The sequence below is a fragment of the Antechinus flavipes genome, chromosome 3 (assembly GCF_016432865.1).
Source record: "Antechinus flavipes isolate AdamAnt ecotype Samford, QLD, Australia chromosome 3, AdamAnt_v2, whole genome shotgun sequence".
NCBI classification, from domain to species: domain Eukaryota; kingdom Metazoa; phylum Chordata; class Mammalia; order Dasyuromorphia; family Dasyuridae; genus Antechinus; species Antechinus flavipes.
In genome coordinates, this window is record NC_067400.1 from 418,329,528 (window position 1) to 418,348,384 (window position 18,857).

General features: G+C 34.4%; 1 protein-coding gene and 1 long non-coding RNA gene across 9 annotated transcripts in view; one reads left to right on the plus strand and one right to left on the minus strand.

The window, feature by feature from the left end:
* Positions 1-18,857, minus strand: part of RAPGEF4 (Rap guanine nucleotide exchange factor 4) — a 329,401-nt gene that overhangs the window by 40,525 nt on the left and 270,019 nt on the right. For all 8 annotated transcript variants that reach the window (XM_051991059.1, XM_051991058.1, XM_051991060.1 and 5 more), the window contains 6 exons: positions 9,233-9,383; positions 7,241-7,329; positions 5,624-5,654; positions 5,309-5,387; positions 3,463-3,609; positions 1,230-1,327 (listed from right to left, as the gene is read on the minus strand). In XM_051991059.1, the coding sequence (XP_051847019.1) occupies positions 1,230-1,327; positions 3,463-3,609; positions 5,309-5,387; positions 5,624-5,654; positions 7,241-7,329; positions 9,233-9,383 (595 nt within the window). The remainder of the gene's footprint in view (positions 1-1,229; positions 1,328-3,462; positions 3,610-5,308; positions 5,388-5,623; positions 5,655-7,240; positions 7,330-9,232; positions 9,384-18,857) is intronic.
* LOC127557797 (uncharacterized) overlaps positions 13,360-18,857 on the plus strand; it is a 121,885-nt gene continuing 116,387 nt past the window's right edge. Inside the window, exons 1-2 of the long non-coding RNA XR_007952629.1 lie at positions 13,360-13,906; positions 13,995-14,074. This is a non-coding gene — a long non-coding RNA (uncharacterized LOC127557797). The remainder of the gene's footprint in view (positions 13,907-13,994; positions 14,075-18,857) is intronic.

An 18,857-nucleotide genomic window follows, 5' to 3' on the forward strand; every position in this document is an offset into this window, starting at 1 on the left:
GGTTAAAAAACAGTGTTTGCCCTCAAGAAGGTCACAGTCTAATGGAAGAGAAAACAAAAGTACAAGGTACAGTGTACCAAAAAAAGTATACAACCTGCGTAGATATAAGGTGATTTCAGAGAGTACAGGACTAGCCATTGTGGGGACTAAGAAAAGAGAAATTAAGAGGTGAAGATGGAGAAAATTCCAGAGACAGAAAACTAAAGTGCTTCGTAAACTTTAAAGTAGATACTGCAATGATCATTTTACAGATGAGGAAACTGAGGAAGACAGATAGCTAGGAATTATTTGAGACCTTATTTGATGTCTTCCTGACTTTGAGTCCAATGCTCTACCCATTGTGCCACCTAACTGCCCCTAAAGCAAAATAGAGGACTTTATGTTCAATTTTAGAGGCCATATAGAACTACTGAGGCATTGGAGAGTCACCTTATCCATCTTCCTTTCAGAGAAATCACTGTTCACTCGGTGGAGGATGTACTGGAATGGGGGAAATTTGAGCAAGGGAAATCACTTAGAAACTTATTGAAATAGTTCAGAAAAGTTAAGTTAGGGAATTAGGGAAGGATCATATTAAAGAAAAATATCTATCAATTTTTATCTACCTAACTGTCCACCTACTGTCTCTCTATAAGCTGACAGTGAGTTGTTAACCCTGGATAATCAGGAACACGGTAGTATCTTTGACAAGTAATATTGTATGGGATGGTAAGAATTATATGGATTGTTTCAGAATCATTTTGATGATCATGTTTAAATTATATGTTATTTGGATATTTTGCTCAGGATCATATTGCAAAGGTTGATGTAATAATATCTAAAATCTTAGAACAACAAATTAGAACATTTACAGAGACAAACTTTTTCTGATTGCTGAATAGGGATTTCACTTTAATGAGTCCATGGATGTCACTATCATGTCTGACAGATAGCACATTTATACTGAATAATGTTTATTTTAACTTTCAAGTTTTAAATAGACTATGTTTTTGATTATAAAAATGGTAGTAGAAATTGTGCTTTTGTATTAGTGCTTTTCAATAAATACCAGAGCCTCAAATTTGTAGTTTGGAGTATTTTTTTTAAAAATGATCTTGTGTTTTTTTAAATTTTTTTTTGTAGCAAAGACCAATCAGAATTCAAGATGTTTCTTTTCCTTTTTTTTAAACACTAAGATTATGCAAGCTTTTGACTGCAGATGCTTTTATGAAAACAGCATCCATACATACCAGTGAATCGAATTGCTCTCGTGGGCAAGCAAACAGACGTCCATTAACAGTGAGTGTTGTAAATACTGAAACATCATTAGGCTTGAGCACCACCTTTTCTGTGAATATAAAAGCACAAGACTGCCCATTAAATACATCTGAAATTCGCTGCACTACCTTAATCACACCAACAAATTGTCAGCCATGTGAATTACCTGAATGTGGATAGTGACTGTATGAAACACATTACTAAAGGGACCTACTGAACAACAACAACAAAAAAGACATAGCATACTCAGTCCCTCAGTGTTAAAAAACAACACCATCTGATATAACTATAAAACAAGGATAAGACTACCCAAGACTCAATTTATCCAATTCTAAGCTGCTATCATAATTATAAACATAAACTACATTTGCTTCTAACTAATAATGCAGAGTAGTTGGAAAGGAGAAGAAAACTTTATAAAACTCAGATGGCTTCTGTTTTAATATTGGACTTTGAATATATTATTTACATTTTTCAAAAAGACTTTTGGTACAATTAGTTCAAATTGTTTCCTTTATTTGCATATTTTAAAATATTTTAATATTTAGATGACTCTGATCTATCTGGTCTTGTTTAGTTTTGTTTATTTCTTTTATTTTAGTTCATTTATGGATTATTTAATCAATTTTTCTGAAATCAAGCAATTTAAACTCTTCATTTCTTAGTTTACTAATCTGCAATTTATATTTTATGAATATGTATATATTTCATTTATGTTGTCAATTTTATTGATATATAGTTGTTCAAAATAATTTCTTATAATTTTATTTCTTCACAACACTTTTTCCAAAGTAATTTGAGCAGTATGGATTTTTTAAAAAAATAACTGTATTTCATTATAATTGGTTTCCTTTGAAATCTTCTGCATTTTATTTTATGCATTTGAAAACATTATTCTGAGAATGGATCTACTTTGTAGTCTGCTTCAATAAGGTTCCATAAACACAAAGACCCCCTTCTCTAATGGTACACATTATAATCCATTTCTAGTCCATGACCACAAGAAATGCACCCAATATACTGGGTGGGGAAGGATTCTAGATCTCTTGATATTACATAAATACCAAGAGAGTAATTTTTAAAATCCATGGACCCCCAACTTATGGAAAGATATCTGTGGATAGATTTCAGAGATTTATGAATTTGAGTGGGAAAAAAAAAAAAACTGAAACAACCTTCAACCTATTTGTAGCAGCAAACAGGCCCTGAGCTAGATACCCTAGACTATGGATCATCATTTACAACTCATGAAAACTATTCAAATACTTAAGAAAACTGACTTCTCTTAAAAGTCCTAGTGCTGCAAGAATCATTAATGTCTAGTAAAACTTGCCTAATTTTTTTAATGGATAGGATTCTGATGTAGAACTTGGTAAACATGTATAATAATTCTGATTTCACATTAATAATCTAGTTCTTATATTGACCATTCACAGCACACATACACACATATGTATATGTACATATGCACCACAGATAGTACTTTAAGATGTGTGTTTTTCCAAAAACAAGAACCATGAGGTAGATAGATAGTGATCTCATTTCACAGATGAGGAAAATAAAACTCAAAGGGATAGTAACTTGCTGTATTTTGTTTTAGGATGTGTTATTTTCCCTCAAATAAACTTCTCAAGGGAAAATGTCTTTGATTCCTTAGCATTTAGCAGATTCTCCAGCCCAGAAGGTCCTTAATAAATTCTTCTTGAATTAAAATCACTTGTAAAATTCTTATTATTCATTTTTGTAAGATTTTGTGTTCCAAATTTTTCTTCCTTTCTCCCTTACTTCTCCCTCCCCAAGATAGCAAACAATCTAACATAGATTACAGTTCTTTTAAACATAATTGCAGAATTCTCTAAGGACTCACAAATAGTAAAGTCAAGATTTGAATCCAGGACTGACCCATGTCTAAGGGCAGTATCTTTTGAAATTATTGTATCTTCCTCTATCTTAGTTTCATTATTTATGAAGTGGAAAAAATCACTTTCTATTTGCTATCTGAGATGAGAACCAAATGTGATGGGATGTATATAAATACAATTTTATTATTAAGGATGATGACAAAAAATGAATTGCTGGTATGAGCACTCACCCAATCCACTTAAATTAGCATGGATGGGTTCTACCAAATCCTGACCCAGTGTTTCTGATGAGTTGGGATTTTCCATTTTGCAGACAAGTATAACATCTGGATTAAGTCTTTACCTCCTCCGGAGCTCATCTTGACTATTATCAGTCCTTCTCCAGAACCCAATTTGTCTGCTACGGCACTAATAACTTCTTTCACAGACGCTGACACAGGCACGCGGATAGTGGTATAAGTGTGGTCTAGGCAGTAGACTTTAAACAGAACTGTGAGAAAGAGAAAAATTTTACTACAGTATGTCAGTCTACCACATACTTTTTAAAAATCACAAGTTTTAGAACTATTTTCTTCATTCGCATTTTTTTTTTTTTTTTTTACTATTTTAGCCTACTATTTTCCATGTTAATGTTCTCATGGATTCACATTTTTACTTATCCAGAAAGGACTGAGCTAAATATATGAAATGGCATAAGCTGCTATTTATAACAAATATATTCATGACTTCCTCTCTCTGCCCCTTAATCAGATGCCTGTGAAACCAAAAGAACAAGAACGTTAATGATTTTCTAGGCCCATAATCTGGGCCTGTTTGAAGACTCTGAACCTTTCATGGCTGTTGTGAAAAATGTACCAAACAGACAAAGGTACCACACTATAGACATTTAATGATAATGATTACCAAATACCCTCATGATGGATATTTCAAAGTGGTACAGAGTTTCAGGCCCAGGAGTAGCACCTTTCAGCAACATCACGTCCCCTGACTGGTGCTAGAATTCTGTGATCCATTTCTAATTATGTAATGAAATCCCAGGTGTTTAAAATTTCTCATTCACCTGGTTCATTTACCTGTGTACTTTGAGTTGATGCCATTTGTTGAAAGAACAACACCTCACTTTATATTTGAAGAGAGTAGTTTCAGGTGCCATGTTTGCAGGTCCCCTTCCCAGAGTCCTGGGATGTAATTCAATGATTTGAAATGGAAAATGTAAGACTTTTTCTTTCCTATCTCACAATGCTTTTGGTGAGTCTTTGAGGATGAACAGGTTAGTGGGAAGAATTTTGATCTCTCTGAGATCACCTGATGGGTTCTACTCAAAGAGTTTGAGGCAGCTCCATTCTCCTGGGCATCTATGAAATGAATGCTCCCCTCATAGAGGGAGCACCTGATGATAGATACCCTGGCATCTCGCTCATGTTCATATAGTTATGGAATAGAACAAAGCTATGATGTTTGTCTCTGAAACAGTATTACAATAATCTCACTTCAAACAAAAGATAAGAAGCACAATTGACTGCTTGGATTAAAGAAGACCCCTTGTAATTTTAAGTTTTGCAGAGCTCTCTCTCTCTCTCTCTCTCTCTCTCTCTCTCTCTATATATATATATATATATATATATATATATATATATATATATATATGTAATCTCTTTTGATTCTCATCACAACCCTAGAAGGGTGGTGCTATTATTACCCCAACTTTAAAGATGAGGCTGAACTACAAGGAGGTTGAGAGTTTTGCCCAGGATAATTGCCCCGCTAATAAAGGCGGAGATAGGGTTTGCACTCAAGTATCCTTGATTCTGAGTCCAGCTCTTTCTGCATTGATCTGTCTAATGGCAAGAGATGACCAGTTCTGCTCAGAGAAGGACCAAGCTGATTAATATAGGAGGGAAGATTGTCATTCTGACCCACAATATTATTCAGTTGTTTTTCAATTTGTGACTCTGCAACTCTATTTGGAGTTTTCTTGGCAAAGATTCTGGAGTGGTTTGACATTTCCTTTTCCAGCTCATTTTACTGATGAGGAAATGAGGCAAAAAGGGTTAGGTGACTTGTCTAGGGTCACACAGAAAGTGTCTGAGGCTAGCTTTGAACTCAGAAAGATGAGCCATTCTGCCTCTAATAATCACTGTGCTACTCAGCTGACTTGTAATAAGCCATACAAAATGAATGGGGCTTACTTTCATCAGATCCCCGAACAGGTTGGCGTTTCTGTGCTCTGTCTTCAACAGGGTTGAATTGTTGCAAAAGAACTTTGTGCTGGGGGGAGGAAAGCAATTGCATTAAATGTTATAGGAGAAAATAATTACCTTGCCTTAAAGTATCAGTAAAAGTATACCTGGGCATCAATCAGGCCCAGAAAGATAAGTAAGTAAAAATATTTTGTTATCTTAAAAATATTCATTATGTTTTAAATAGTGTAGTTAAGTGTTCTGGAGTATAGTAATTTTATCAAGCACAAAACAATATATTCCAGTTCAAAGCCTCTTACCCACCTTCTTTTGTGGAGCCTTGGCATCTTCTGAACTAAAATGTAGAAGTAGAGAGAACCCATTATTCAATATCTTTGATAAATATTATTTTCTTTTTTGTTGTTAACATCTGTCTTCCCTTACATAAGCAATGAGATAACACTCTCAGAAGAAGAGAAGATCATCTTTATTTCAGCCTAGGGAGACTAGGGCATGGGAGGCAATGAAGAGATCAGCTAAGATGGAGGCAGAAATGACATTAACAACCAGATCCTTAAGTTCATTAGGTTGTCTTCTTTCTAGGACTTCAAATGTCACTCAAGTTTCATCTTCCAATCTTTTTGGTTTATATGATGAGAATATTATACTCAATAGGACTGGGCTGGAGGGAAGCCTCATGTAAGTGCTTCTTTCATATAAGTACTCATCTACAGTAATTAAGGTCATCTCCAATCCTCCTGATCTGTATCTGGCCATGGATCCAGAAGGCTCTGGAGGGGAAAGGCAGGTGACCTTGCCCAGCCCTTCTTCACTTAAATACAATTCACTTGTATGTTTTGGCATCTCTTCCCTGAAATAATAATTGTGAAGTATTTATAGTGCCTGGCACATAGTGCACTGTATCAATTATTTAGCTACCATCCATTATCATTATTCTTGTTATTATTATTTAACTAAATGTCTGGCCATTCTGCTCTTGGAATTTGAGGCCTAAAACCAGAAGTGCTCCATTTTGTTAATATAAACAAACAACAACAACCCATCTTCACCATTTGGGGCAGCTCAGAAGTTCAGTAGGTAGAATGCCAGGCTTCAAGTCAAGAAGACCTGAGTTCAAATCCAGCCTTAGACTTTACTAGACTTAATACTACTTGATCCTTATCTCTGATTTGCTTATCTCTATTTCCTTATCTCTAAAATGGAGATAATATTAGCACTTACTTTTCAGAGTTGTTATTTGAATCAAATGAAATAATAATTGTAAAGTGTTTATAGTGCCTGGCACATAGTGCACTGTATCAATTATTTAGCTATCATCCATTATCATTATTTTTGTTATTATTATTATTTAACTAAATGTCTGGCCATTCTGATCTTGGAATTTGAGGCCTAAAACCAGAAGTGCTACATTTTGTTAATATAAATCTAGGAGGAAAAGAAGAAGTCAATTTATACTGCTACCCTGATATTTAGACTTGGTAATAAGTAGCATTTATAAAGCCTTCAAGGTTTGCAAAGCACTTTACAAATATTATCTCTAATTTCCCAAGAAGTTGATACAGTTATTATCCCCATTTTACAGAAAAGGAAATATAGGCAGACAGAAAGTCCAAGATCCCATAGATAGTGAGTTGAAGCTGGATTTGAACTCATGTCCTCCTGATTCACAGACCCAACACTCTACTGCAACTCCTAGCTGCATTCCAACATGGAACCTCACTTCCTTTTATTTGTCTTCTTTGTGATAACAGCCTATCCCACTAGACTCAGGTCCTTCGATTCTAAAATGCTGTGTGATTGCTTCTTTTTAAATTGTTTTAAAACTTTAATATAGAAAGGTGGGTCAGAAGGGTTTGTGTCAGAAAGGATTGTGATTAGAGGTAGCGTACTTAAGACAAAGAAAGCCAATACTCTCCTTACATTTGCTTGACTGTCTTTTCTAACTCTGGAAGCTGTTCCTTAAGAGCTGCGATCAACCGGCTATCATCTGATACAGATACATAAAACTCCTGAAATGAATAAAGAACACATTGTTTAGCCATAATAATCACGGATATATTATTCTGCAAAGATTAAGAAGTAGGGTCCACAATTTAATTTCATTTGGTAGTCACTAATGAGTTCAACAAAAGAAGAAGTATGCCATTTTATATGTCATTTTCCTCCATGGTTTTTATGATGGTTTCTATTTTAAGATCACTTTGCTGCTTAATTCTATAAAAATATTTTTCTTGAAAAAAATTGAAGACATCATATGTTACATTGACTATTATTAAATATGATTAATATTATTAAAACATTTTAGCATAGCTATGAGGCTTAGCAAGTTTTTCAACTCAGCTTTACAGGTTGTTTTTGTTTTTGATATTAGAGCCATTAAAATCAATTTTGAAGTTCATTTTAAAGTTCAGCTCTTAAAGTAATTAAATATCTTTTATTTATTTTTATCTTTGTCTTATCTTTAAAACTTCGGCAGTTTTAAACTTTAAAACAGAAGAAAGACTTTAGGGACACTTTATATATTAAAAGTCTTTCTCCTCAAATTTCAGGGACCGTCTTTCAAAAAGAGACTTTCAGCTGCTAAGATGCTGGTCAACTTTTTAAAATAAAAATCAATTCTTCATCAATACAGAGGATCTGTTCTTTCCTATCTCTTTGTCCCTCTAAAGAAGAGTATGAAAGGTTGCATAGAAGCCTGGCCTTTAATGTCAGGAAGATCTAAGTTCAAATGTTACCTTTAACACATGCTGGCTACATAGCCCTAAGCATGTCACTTAATTCCTCAAGGTTACAGGCAATTTTTAAGAGTATAAATTATAGATAAATTGCTAATCTACAGTGATAAAAGGGAGTTCCCACTAATAAAATAAATGGACTTTTTATTAGAGGAATTTCCTATCACCCAGTTTTGTTAAACTTCTTGCTCAGTTAGGGTCTCCTCATATATTATGTTCCATCAGCTTGGGATGCTTGCCCTTGTTCATCACTTCCTTAGAAAACTTTATTCAATATTGTCATTCCTCAGGAGTATTTTTTTTTACAGTTACTAAGGTGAGGAGGTAGAAAAGGTGGCAACAGAAGCAATTTTGAATAAATATTCTCGTTAGCCAAAGTAGGCGGATGGGAAGAGGTAAAAGAAGAGGGAAGTATTTCTGCATCAGCTCAACCCTTGCCTTGAATTATCTGTAATATAGGCCTATGGCATATATCGCTCATATCAAGTGTTTGGAGGCCACAGATGCACCTGTAAAATTCAAACTCCTATGATCATGCTGCATTAAATTTTAGAAAACAATTTCATTCCATTACCATAAGGTATCCTTATGCCTCACTATGCCTATCTTGTTCCCTTTGACCTAAAAATTACTGCTGAAAAGGGAAAAAAGGAACAGACAGCCAAAAAATATATTGTTTTGGATCATCCATTTCAGAAAACATAGGATCATAAATAAGCATTTGGGCTGCAAGGATTTTTTTAAAAACAATTATCTTTTTTTTCTGCTCCCTGCCTTCAGGAGAGTAATGTATTACTCTGGTAAGATGCTCAAATGAACAATGGAGGAGAGTCGTTATTAACAGAGATAAATGGGGGTAGGAGACATAATGGAAAGTTAGGGTCATGGACTGGAAGAGAGGAGTTCTCTTCCAATTGGATGGTCTTTAGGTCAAAAGCTATGTCCAGTCATAGGTCTACTTCTGTGACTCCTCAGGACCGCCTTGTGTCTCCTCTCTCCTTCACCTCCATCACTAAGAAAAGTGATAGGTTCCTTAATTTTGATAATTCCTTACTTTATCCTCTTTGAAATGGGAACATCACTCTAAAACGACATTGTATCTTGCTTCTAGAATAAGTCCCTTTAAACCATACTGCAGAGAGAGGGGGCAATAAAAGGAAGAATCGTTCTAGCATACCTCTAGGAAGGCCATTGCTACTTCATCCTCTTGTAGTAAGTCTCCATATAAAGCTGCCCACTGGAGGACCAGGCGGATGACTCGCCTCTTGTTGTTGAGGGCATAATCCATTTTGTCCTGTTCTGTACCTTGGGAAGGCTGTGCATGGTAAGTGCCAAGGGGTCAAGGAATACATTCAAAAATTTTAAATTTGCTTTTCAAGGAAGTATTTGTAAAGGGCCAGAATTAAATCATATTATACTAGGCTGTATGGGACCTGCCATGCGTGGTGTATCTCTGTCTGAGGTCTCTTTTCCTCTCCAACCTATCTTGCACATCGTCACCAGACCAATCTTCCAAAAGCATTACTTTAAACATGTCAATCATTGGTGCTAGAAATGACAAAAAGTCCCTCTATTTCCCACAGGCCAAATATAAAATTCCTTATTCTAGTCTTCAAATATCTCCATAATCTTTCCCGAATGATTTTTCCAGATTTACCTTCTATTAACTCCACTAATTAAATCATCTGCTTCAATCAAAGTTCCCCAGGCCTCCAAACATCATCCCTTTGAACTTTCTTATCTCCATTATTTTTCTCCCACTGGAATACCCTCTTCCTCCTCTTTTTCTATTGCAATTCTTCCCATACAATTCAAATCTCACCTTTAGATACAAAGTCTTTCCTGTTCCTAATCTAAAGTTCTCTCTTCCTTTAGTGAAGTATCTTTGGCAGGTACCATATTATGTAATGTAGGGATCCATTTAACCAGGAAGAGATACTTTTAAGAAGTTTTGTGTCTGTGAGTATGCACTTGCTAGGAAGAGGGTAGTAGGAAATGCTAAGAATAGAATGCATGAGCATGGAGAAGGAAGTAGATGTCATAGCTAAGCCCAGATGGAGGATTGGAAAAGTAGGGGAAAATGAGGGTACAGAAAATAAAGTTTCCACCACCATCCTCAGAAATGAATTTGGATCACTATCACTGGGATTCCTAGGAAACTATATGAGGGGTATATACCTGCAACTTCTGGCTTAGAAATTAACCAGTTTGGGCTTTGAGATCAACCTATAGGATAATACTGATCTATTCCTCCTTGACATACTGCCACTTTCTCCGTGCACCTTAAACTATTTTTCTCAATCTTGTTAATTTTCCTCATATTTTTGTTTTGTTTTAGAACCAAAATGCATATAACTTGGAGAACCATATAGCATAAATTTAGGGCTAGAACCCCTCCACCCCTGAAGCCATCTAGTCCATTGCTCAGAGAATAAATAAGGGTTCGGAAGCTCAGAAAGTTTGTGTCTTGCCCACGGTCATTAAGGAGGAAACTGTCAGAGGTGAGATTTCAGCCCCGGTCTTCTAACTCCAGAACCAGCATGCTTTGCATTGCACAAAGCAAGGACCATATTTTGCTTTTTTATGTCTCCCACAGAGCAAATCACAATATCTTGCAAAGAGTAGGTGCTTAATTATTTGCCCATTTTCATTTAACACACCCTTCTCTCTCAAGTTACTAATAAAACATAGCCATTTAATTTGGAACTGGGTTAAAAAAAAAAAAAAGAGCAGATCCTTCCTTGGCTCTACTACCAGTTTTAAAGCATTGTAGAAAACAGCCTCTCAGGAATGTTATTCCTGAGAGCAATACCAGTAAAAGGCATTTTCAAGAGGGGTTATAAATAATCATGATCAAAGTAAATGACAGAACCTTAAAGCAAAGGTTTCCTGCATATAAATGGGTTACAAAATGGTTTTCATAAATTGAGCACTGGATTCATAAAAAAGGAAATTGGTCTACCTGTATTACTACAATTCTCTTGGAGTTGACTGGGGGAAAAAGGAGAAATACATGTACTGTCTATGAAAATGATTTTTTTTTCCTGATTAACTCTTCAGTCTCTTGGTTTTTTTCCTTTTCTTTTTTTTTCTTTTCTAAGTGGTGTAATTGTAGCTGTAATCTCCCATAAGACATTATAATATGCATATGATACTTAATAGACAATTGGGTAAGTATTTAATAAAACTGCTTATGAATTGAAAATAAAAACACAGTAGATCATCATGTTCAAACCTAATAGTAATAAAGACTTAGGAGAATTAGAAAGTAGAGCTAAATAATTAAAATATAATGTAGATTGTTCATCTATTGATCCTCACCTGTCCCCTTCACCCCATTCACTCATTTTTTTTTGGTTTGATTTTCATGGTAATCTGTGATTTTGAAGTGACTCAGGGTGCATCTGATTTGAAAAGATTAATTTATTTTCTTTTTTTCAAAGACACTGAACCTTTACTAAAATCTTTGGTGTCTTATTGTACTGTTTTATTCATTCTAGTTTTGATGACTATGTCAATCAAAATGCCAACTTGGAAAGGTCCTACCAAGCTTGAGCTACTTCTATATGAGCCTGACCATGGACAGCCTATCTTTCATCTTTAGATCAGTCTGCTAAGTTCTAAAAGCCTGTCATCACTGGAAGTGGGTCTCTGAGTGACAATGTTTTTTTGACAGTAGCAATTCACTAATCACAGCTATGAAACTGTGCCAGTATGGCAACAGGGACACGGGTCTCTGGTCTTTGAAGTATGTTATCTGATGATAAAGAAGCAGTTTGGGTAAAGAAGGATGGTTGAAAGAAGGGAGGAAAATGGCAGTGGTAAAAATGAGTAAATTCAGTGTAGATTGAGATGATGCAGTCAAATAACATTTGTTTCAGCCTGATGATGTTTGAAAGCAAGGCTCTGCTATCACTCTCACAAAAGCCAAATGTCTAACTGTAATCCTGGTAAAGTATTTACAACATAACAATATCCCTTTCCTTTATATCTCACAATCTAGACCCAACATTGCCAGCCACTTCTTTGATCTTGTATGATGGCTTCACAAATTTTTAGCAGGTAAACAGCATTATCTATAGAGCATTGAAGAGGGAATGTGGAAAACCCCAGTTCAAATACTGTCACAGACACTTGTTTAAATATATGACTATGGGTAAGTCATTTAACTCCTATTTGACTCAATTTCCCCATCTGGAGACTAAGGGTAATAGTACTTACATCCCCAGTGTTATTATGCAGATTAAATGAGATAGTATATGAAAATTACTTTGCTAACTTTAAAGCTCCATGTAAATGCTAACTATTGTGAATGCTATAGTTAAATTTATTGGTGACTCCTGAAAGATATCTCTTATGATAATTTACCATGTAAAATTTTCAATCCATTTTTAAAAATTATGCCATTACTAATTTTATTAAAAAAAAACAAAATGATTATTAAATAAATTAAAATCATAAAACAGAACATATTTGTAGAAGGTTAAGTATATTAATAATCACTTTAACATGGTCAAACCTCATATAGAAAATGAGCTCTTTTTCCTCAATGATTATTTAATTTTGGGAATCTGGAATTAGAGTTTAGGAAAATGTCTCTAGGAAATGACTTAATTATTCTAATAATGTGGCTTTTGAGAGACTGGTTTATTATGGGGAAAAAAAATCTATTTTCCACATTTTCTAGTTTAAAAAAACTAAAATACTTCCAGTAAAATTTACTGATAGATTATTATTTCAAAGATTTGAGATGAAGGGTTTTCTTGTTATTTAGATGAGAACAAATTTTTTTTTATAATATCAAGATACTAAATAATGCATTAGAGAGATATTTAGAGCATTCATCCTTATGTTCAAGGTGAGGTTGGCCTGATTTTCAAGGAGACATGTGACCTAAACACAAAAATGGCACATTCCAATTCATATTATGTTGAATCTAGTCTAGAATTCCAAGGTCATTGTCAGCTAGTGAAGGAGCCCCTGATTTGTAAAGCAGATAGAAGCAGGATATCATCATATCAACTATACATCTATATCTAAACTTCATGTAAATCTGGTTGTAGATATTAAAGTCATTGCCCATTATGCCAGAAGATATTCTCTCTGTGAGACAGGAGAAATGTATGTCTTTTCCCATTTTTATATTACGAAAATTTATCTCATGTCTGTAGCAAATGACATAATATAGTTTGCCAAGTCTTTTGCTTCTGTCAATGATTGCTAGAAAGTCTAAAAAAGAAATAAAGAAAAAAAAAAGGTAAAAAAAGAATTTCAGGAAAACTAGTTTCTTTAGAGTTTGGGGAACATATGGATTTAATAGGAAAGCAATTTGGTCTCGTTGACAATAACTTATTCAACTTACTATGGAATAAAAATACAGACCAAAGTATTAGCCCTAGGCCTTGCAGAACCTTAATAAGCTTCTTATGTATTCTTATGGAATTCCACAGTTGTAAAGTAGGGAATTTTTACTTTTGCTCTAGAGTCTTTAACTTTAGCTTATTTCTGAATCTATATGTCTGAATTTGATTCCCAATACCATGACTCCCAACTTTTCCTGCTTCCTAAAAACTTCATATGCAAAGATTCTGATTTTTTAAATTGTTATTACAGTTATTAATTCTTGAAATTTATTCCATTCACATAATGTTCCTAATAATTCAAAAATGTAATCTTTTCTGGTTTCTCAGAATATTCTCCACAATCATTACTAGCTGAAGCACAAGGCATCCTGAAGGATTTAGTTTAGGAGTCCAGTGTCTATGGACCTAGAAACCAGAAATCTGATGACTTTGTGAAAAGAGCCTTAAGACTTAAAGAGAATTTCTATCAGAAAGAGAACTGATAGCAGGTGTGGAACATTGCATATATTTTCATTTTTTCCCTCAAAATATTGTTTGGTTTTTACTAATTGTTTTTTCTCTTCTTTTTTTGAAAAGCATTCTTTGTTGTATGCAATGGCTCACTAGGAAAAGGAGAAGGTACTCCAGGGAAGAATTTGGTGATATACAAAGAAAAGGTATGTACGGCAAGATAAATTGTATAAATACGTATGCCTATATTTGATTTACATATATTTTTACCATCTTCAACAAATATTAGATCAGTTGCCATCTAGGGGAGGGGGTAGGAGGAAGGGGGGCATAATTGGAACACAGGGTTTTGCAAGGGTCAATGTTGAAAAATTATCCTTACATATATTTTGTAAATAAAAAGCTTCAGTAAAAAAAAAGAAAAGGAAAGATATTGATAAAAAGTGACATTAAAATGAGCTGGTAGGAGCAAAGAATCTGATAGCTCAGACTCCTCTATTAAGTTCCTTTTAGTGAGCTAATAAACATTTATTAAATGCTTACAATATGCCAGGCACTATTCTAAGAAGAGGAGATTCACTCAGGAGGAGCTCACATTCTAATGGGGGAAACAATATAGATAGATAGATAGAAAGATAGATAGATAGATAGAGATAGAATACATTGGAGTTAGTCTATCCACAGAAGGTACTAGCATTAAGAGGGATCAGGAAAGGGTTTTTTGAAAAAGGTGAGACTTTAGCTGGGATCTGAAACAAGCCAGGAAAGACAGAAAGAAGAAATGAAGAGGGAGAAAAATTCAAGCATAAGGGAATTCATAGGGTTGGTGCAAGAAACAGCAAGGAAATCCAATCTCACTGGGTCATAGAATATGCAGTAGGAAGAGTAACTGGAAGGATGGAAGTGTTGCTAAGGGCTTGAGGGTACAAAGAAGGGCAAAAGGGCTCATGATGTAACAGAGGATACAACATGCAAACAATATGTGCAACAAGTTATATATGAGATAAATAGGGAATAATGAATAGAAGAAAGGCGCTGGCACTATGGCAGAATTTTAGGATGACAGGGAAGGCAGGAGACAGAGTTGAGGAGGGAGGCCGTGAGAAAGCTAGGGGAAATGCCCAAAATTGGAAGATTGGAACAGCAAGGAAGTCAGTGCATTGGAAGTTACTGTATCATTCTCCCTCCACCTTTTCTTAAAGATGTTTTACCATGTAATTAGCAATATCAAAAAATCTGAAAGCATTTTACTCAGTATGAAATCATTGTCATCGCCAGTTACATAAAAGACAGAAGGATAAGATGGCCTTTCCTTTGAATAAGTCCCTACTGGAATCTACTAAAGATCTCATGAAAAAATAAAGTAGTGGCTGAAATAAGTGACAATTATAATAACAACAGCAAATAATCATTTTATCCATCTGGACAATGGCTAATCTAAAATTAAATATAAAAGAAATATACCAAGGGAACAATTTGTCCTTAGACCATTAATTCCATCACAAAAGTTATGAAGAACAGAATGATGATGATGATGATGATGATGATGATGACGACAGGTAATAGGGTACTTTCACAAAGCGCTTTATAAGCATTATCTATTTGATCCTTACAACAATTCTGTAAAGGTAAGGTAAGTTTAAAACTGACCAGTTAACTTCATTTCAAGTGAAATGTTAAGATATCAAGCTGCTCTCTGAAAATAAAGTATTGATCCTTTGATTCTCCAAGGTTTTCTGGCTTCATTGTAATGATATCAGCTTTACTGGTATACAGTCCAACTTCTATATCATGTAATAATTGGATATTAAGAGTTATTGTGGTCAGAAAATTCAGCACTGTGTCCAACTTAGCCAGGCTGGCTCTGGGGACACTGGACAAGCTTTATTGCTGGGTTGAGATATTCAAAATTTTTCCATGTTGAAGGTAATTGGACATTGCTTGAGTTCTGCTAGCACAGCTTTCAAGAATCCAGGATTACTTTTATGCCAAGATGAGATTTTGGAGAAAGAATCTAGTGGTGATCAGCAGCAAAATACTTAGAAATTATAGAACCATTAAATTGGAAAGGATCTCAAGAGATTATGCACTTTTTCTCTCAGAAGATAGCTCTCTCTCCCCAAACTATAAGAGAATGCAGGAGGTGAATGCCACAAAAATTAGCAGAAATCCTGTGTTTTCTTCCTTGACCTCAGGGAGGTTCATTTTGACTCTGAGGCTGTTAGGGTCTGACTTTGATTAATAAGCTAGACCTGCCCATCCTTAGAAACTATAAGGAGAAGAGGTTGAGAAAATCCAAAGAGGTGAGCATAGACAAGAGTTTTAGTAGAACAGTCATCACAAATTTGTCATCACTGGCCTCTAGTTCCAACACAGTATATTTGAATATGTATGAGACATAGGCAGATGCTGTATTGAAGGAACTGGTAGGATTCCTGACACCAAAGCCAATGAGCCTTCATTCTATTTCTCTCTGTCTCTGTGCCTCTGTCTGTCTTTGTTTCTCTCTTACCCCATCCTTCCAGAACAATAGACCAATGCCTTCATTAAAGCATGCAGGTTTATATTACTTCTTTTTCTTTTTAATTTTTTACTGAAGTTTTTTTTATTTTCAAAACATATATGCATATAATTTTCCACTATTGACCTTTGTAAAATCTTATGTTCCAATTCCTTCCCCTTCTCCCCACCCCTCTCCTAGATGGCAAGTAATCCAACATATGTTAAATTACATTATTTCTTAAAAGTTAGTTTGAATTTTCACTTTGTTTCTTAAGCTGGTGACTGGAACACAAGCTTTTAATTACTTACTTTGTTAATCTAAATTTATTACCAGGAATGCAGTTTATTTATTTATTTATTTTTTTAATTAAATAACTTTTTATTGATAGAACTCATGCCAGGGCAATTTTTTACAGCATTATCCCTTGCATTCACTTCTGTTCCGATTTTCCCCCTCCCTCCCTCCACCTCCTCCCCCAGATGTCAAGCAGTCCTTTACATGTTAAATAGATTACAGTATATCCTAGATACAATATATGTGGCAGAACCGAACAGTTCTCTTGTTGCATAGGGAGAATTGGATTCAGAAGGTATAAATAACCTGGGAAGAAAAACAAAGATGCAAACAGTTTATATTCATTTCCCAGTGTTCTTTCTTTGGGTGTAGCTGTTTCTGTCCATTCTTGATCAATTGAAACTGAATTAGCTCTCTTTATCGAAGAGATCCACTTCCATCAGAATACATCCTCAAACAGTATTGTTGTTGAGGTATATAATGATCCAGGAATGCAGTTTAAAGAAAGGTTATGGAATGTGACCAGGATGGTTAAAAAGATAGAATTAAAACTGCAGTATAATTTTTTAATCAAAGTTGGTTCTCTAGCTATAGAAAACAGTTGTTGAATCATTTTTACAGTATCTCAGGACAGAGAAAATATTTATATCATGGTTTTTCTAGGTAATGAATTAGAAGCAGAGTTCTTTGACATTGTTAAATGTTAAATGCTTTAACATTTTTGTATTGAAACTAAAAGAAGTCTTAGAGCTTATCCAATAAATCTCTTTAATAGATAGAAAACTGAGGTTGGAGAGATTGTGAGTTGCCTAAAGTCACACAGCTTACTTAGATAGTAGAGCCAGGATTCAGACTAAGGCCTCTTAATTTCCAGACTCTTTGCATTCCATCATGTAAATTACTATCAGAATTATTTAGAATGTTTCATTCTAAAATTAAAAGACCAAATAAAATGGCACTTTCCATAAACCTTGTAAAATAGAAAAATAATTCTTCATGACATTGTAAATTTCTATTATGTACAGCTTGTTTTTTTAAAAGCATAATAAATTCAATATGCTACTTTCATTGCAATCTCACTTCTCTCTGATTCTTTCTGGTATTCTTTGTTCTCTTCTGTGTATTAGAAAATGTTTCAATTATTCTCTTTTCATTATTTTCCCTCTGCTTCTTTCTTTGTCTTCCCATCTCTTCCCTCCCTCCCTCCCTCCTTTCTTCCCTTCCTCCTTTCTTTCTTTCCTTCCTTCCTTGTTTTCTTCTCATCATATCTTTCCTTCCTTCCTTATATCTACTTCCTCTCTTTCATCACCTTTTTCAAGTTAAAAAATAAAAACATGCAAAATATACACTTTTAAGCACAATGAACTTCCAAACTGGCCATGTATGGAAGTATATATCTTACTTGTCATCTTGTGTATCAGGAAGAGGATAGAATCATTAGTCCTCTGGAATCTTAGGTAGCCATTGAATAGATCAGAGTACTTTCTTCTTTTTAGCATTGTTGTTATGCTATAATCATTCTTCTGATTCTAATCACTTTATTCTGTATCAGTTCATGCAAGTATTCCCCAGTTTGTCTGAAACTGTGCTTTCACTCATTTCTAATGTGCAATATTATTTAATTATATCACTACACCATAATTTATCTATTTCCCAATTGATGAGTGCTGTCTAAGCATCCAGTTCTTTGCTATAATTATTCTGGTATATATAGGTTCTTTTCCTCTTTCTTTGATCACTTAGGATACAGATTGGTAATTATATCATTGGATCAAAGAATATGGATTAGTGACTTTGGAGGATATAGTTTGAAATTGTTTTCAAGAATGGTCTAATCCTTGAACTAATTCTTGGACCAATTGGTTCTCCACCAATAGAATATCAGTGTGCTTGTGAATTATTATTAGTAGTAATATTATCAGCTCATTTATTTTTATATTAAGTTTGAATTTGTCTGATATTAAAGATAATCTGAATTACTCAAACGTACCAAATAGCAAAAGTAATTAGCTTAAAAGTTTGCTCAGTGAAAGAGGGAAAAGGGACTACAATTATAATCCAATAAGCAGCAAAATCACACACAAATAATTGGAAGTTGATTATTATATATTCCAACTTTATAATGCTTGTAGTCAGGAGCTTCTTTTTTGGCACACAAATGAAATTGTTCCTATTATAGTTTAAGAGATTTC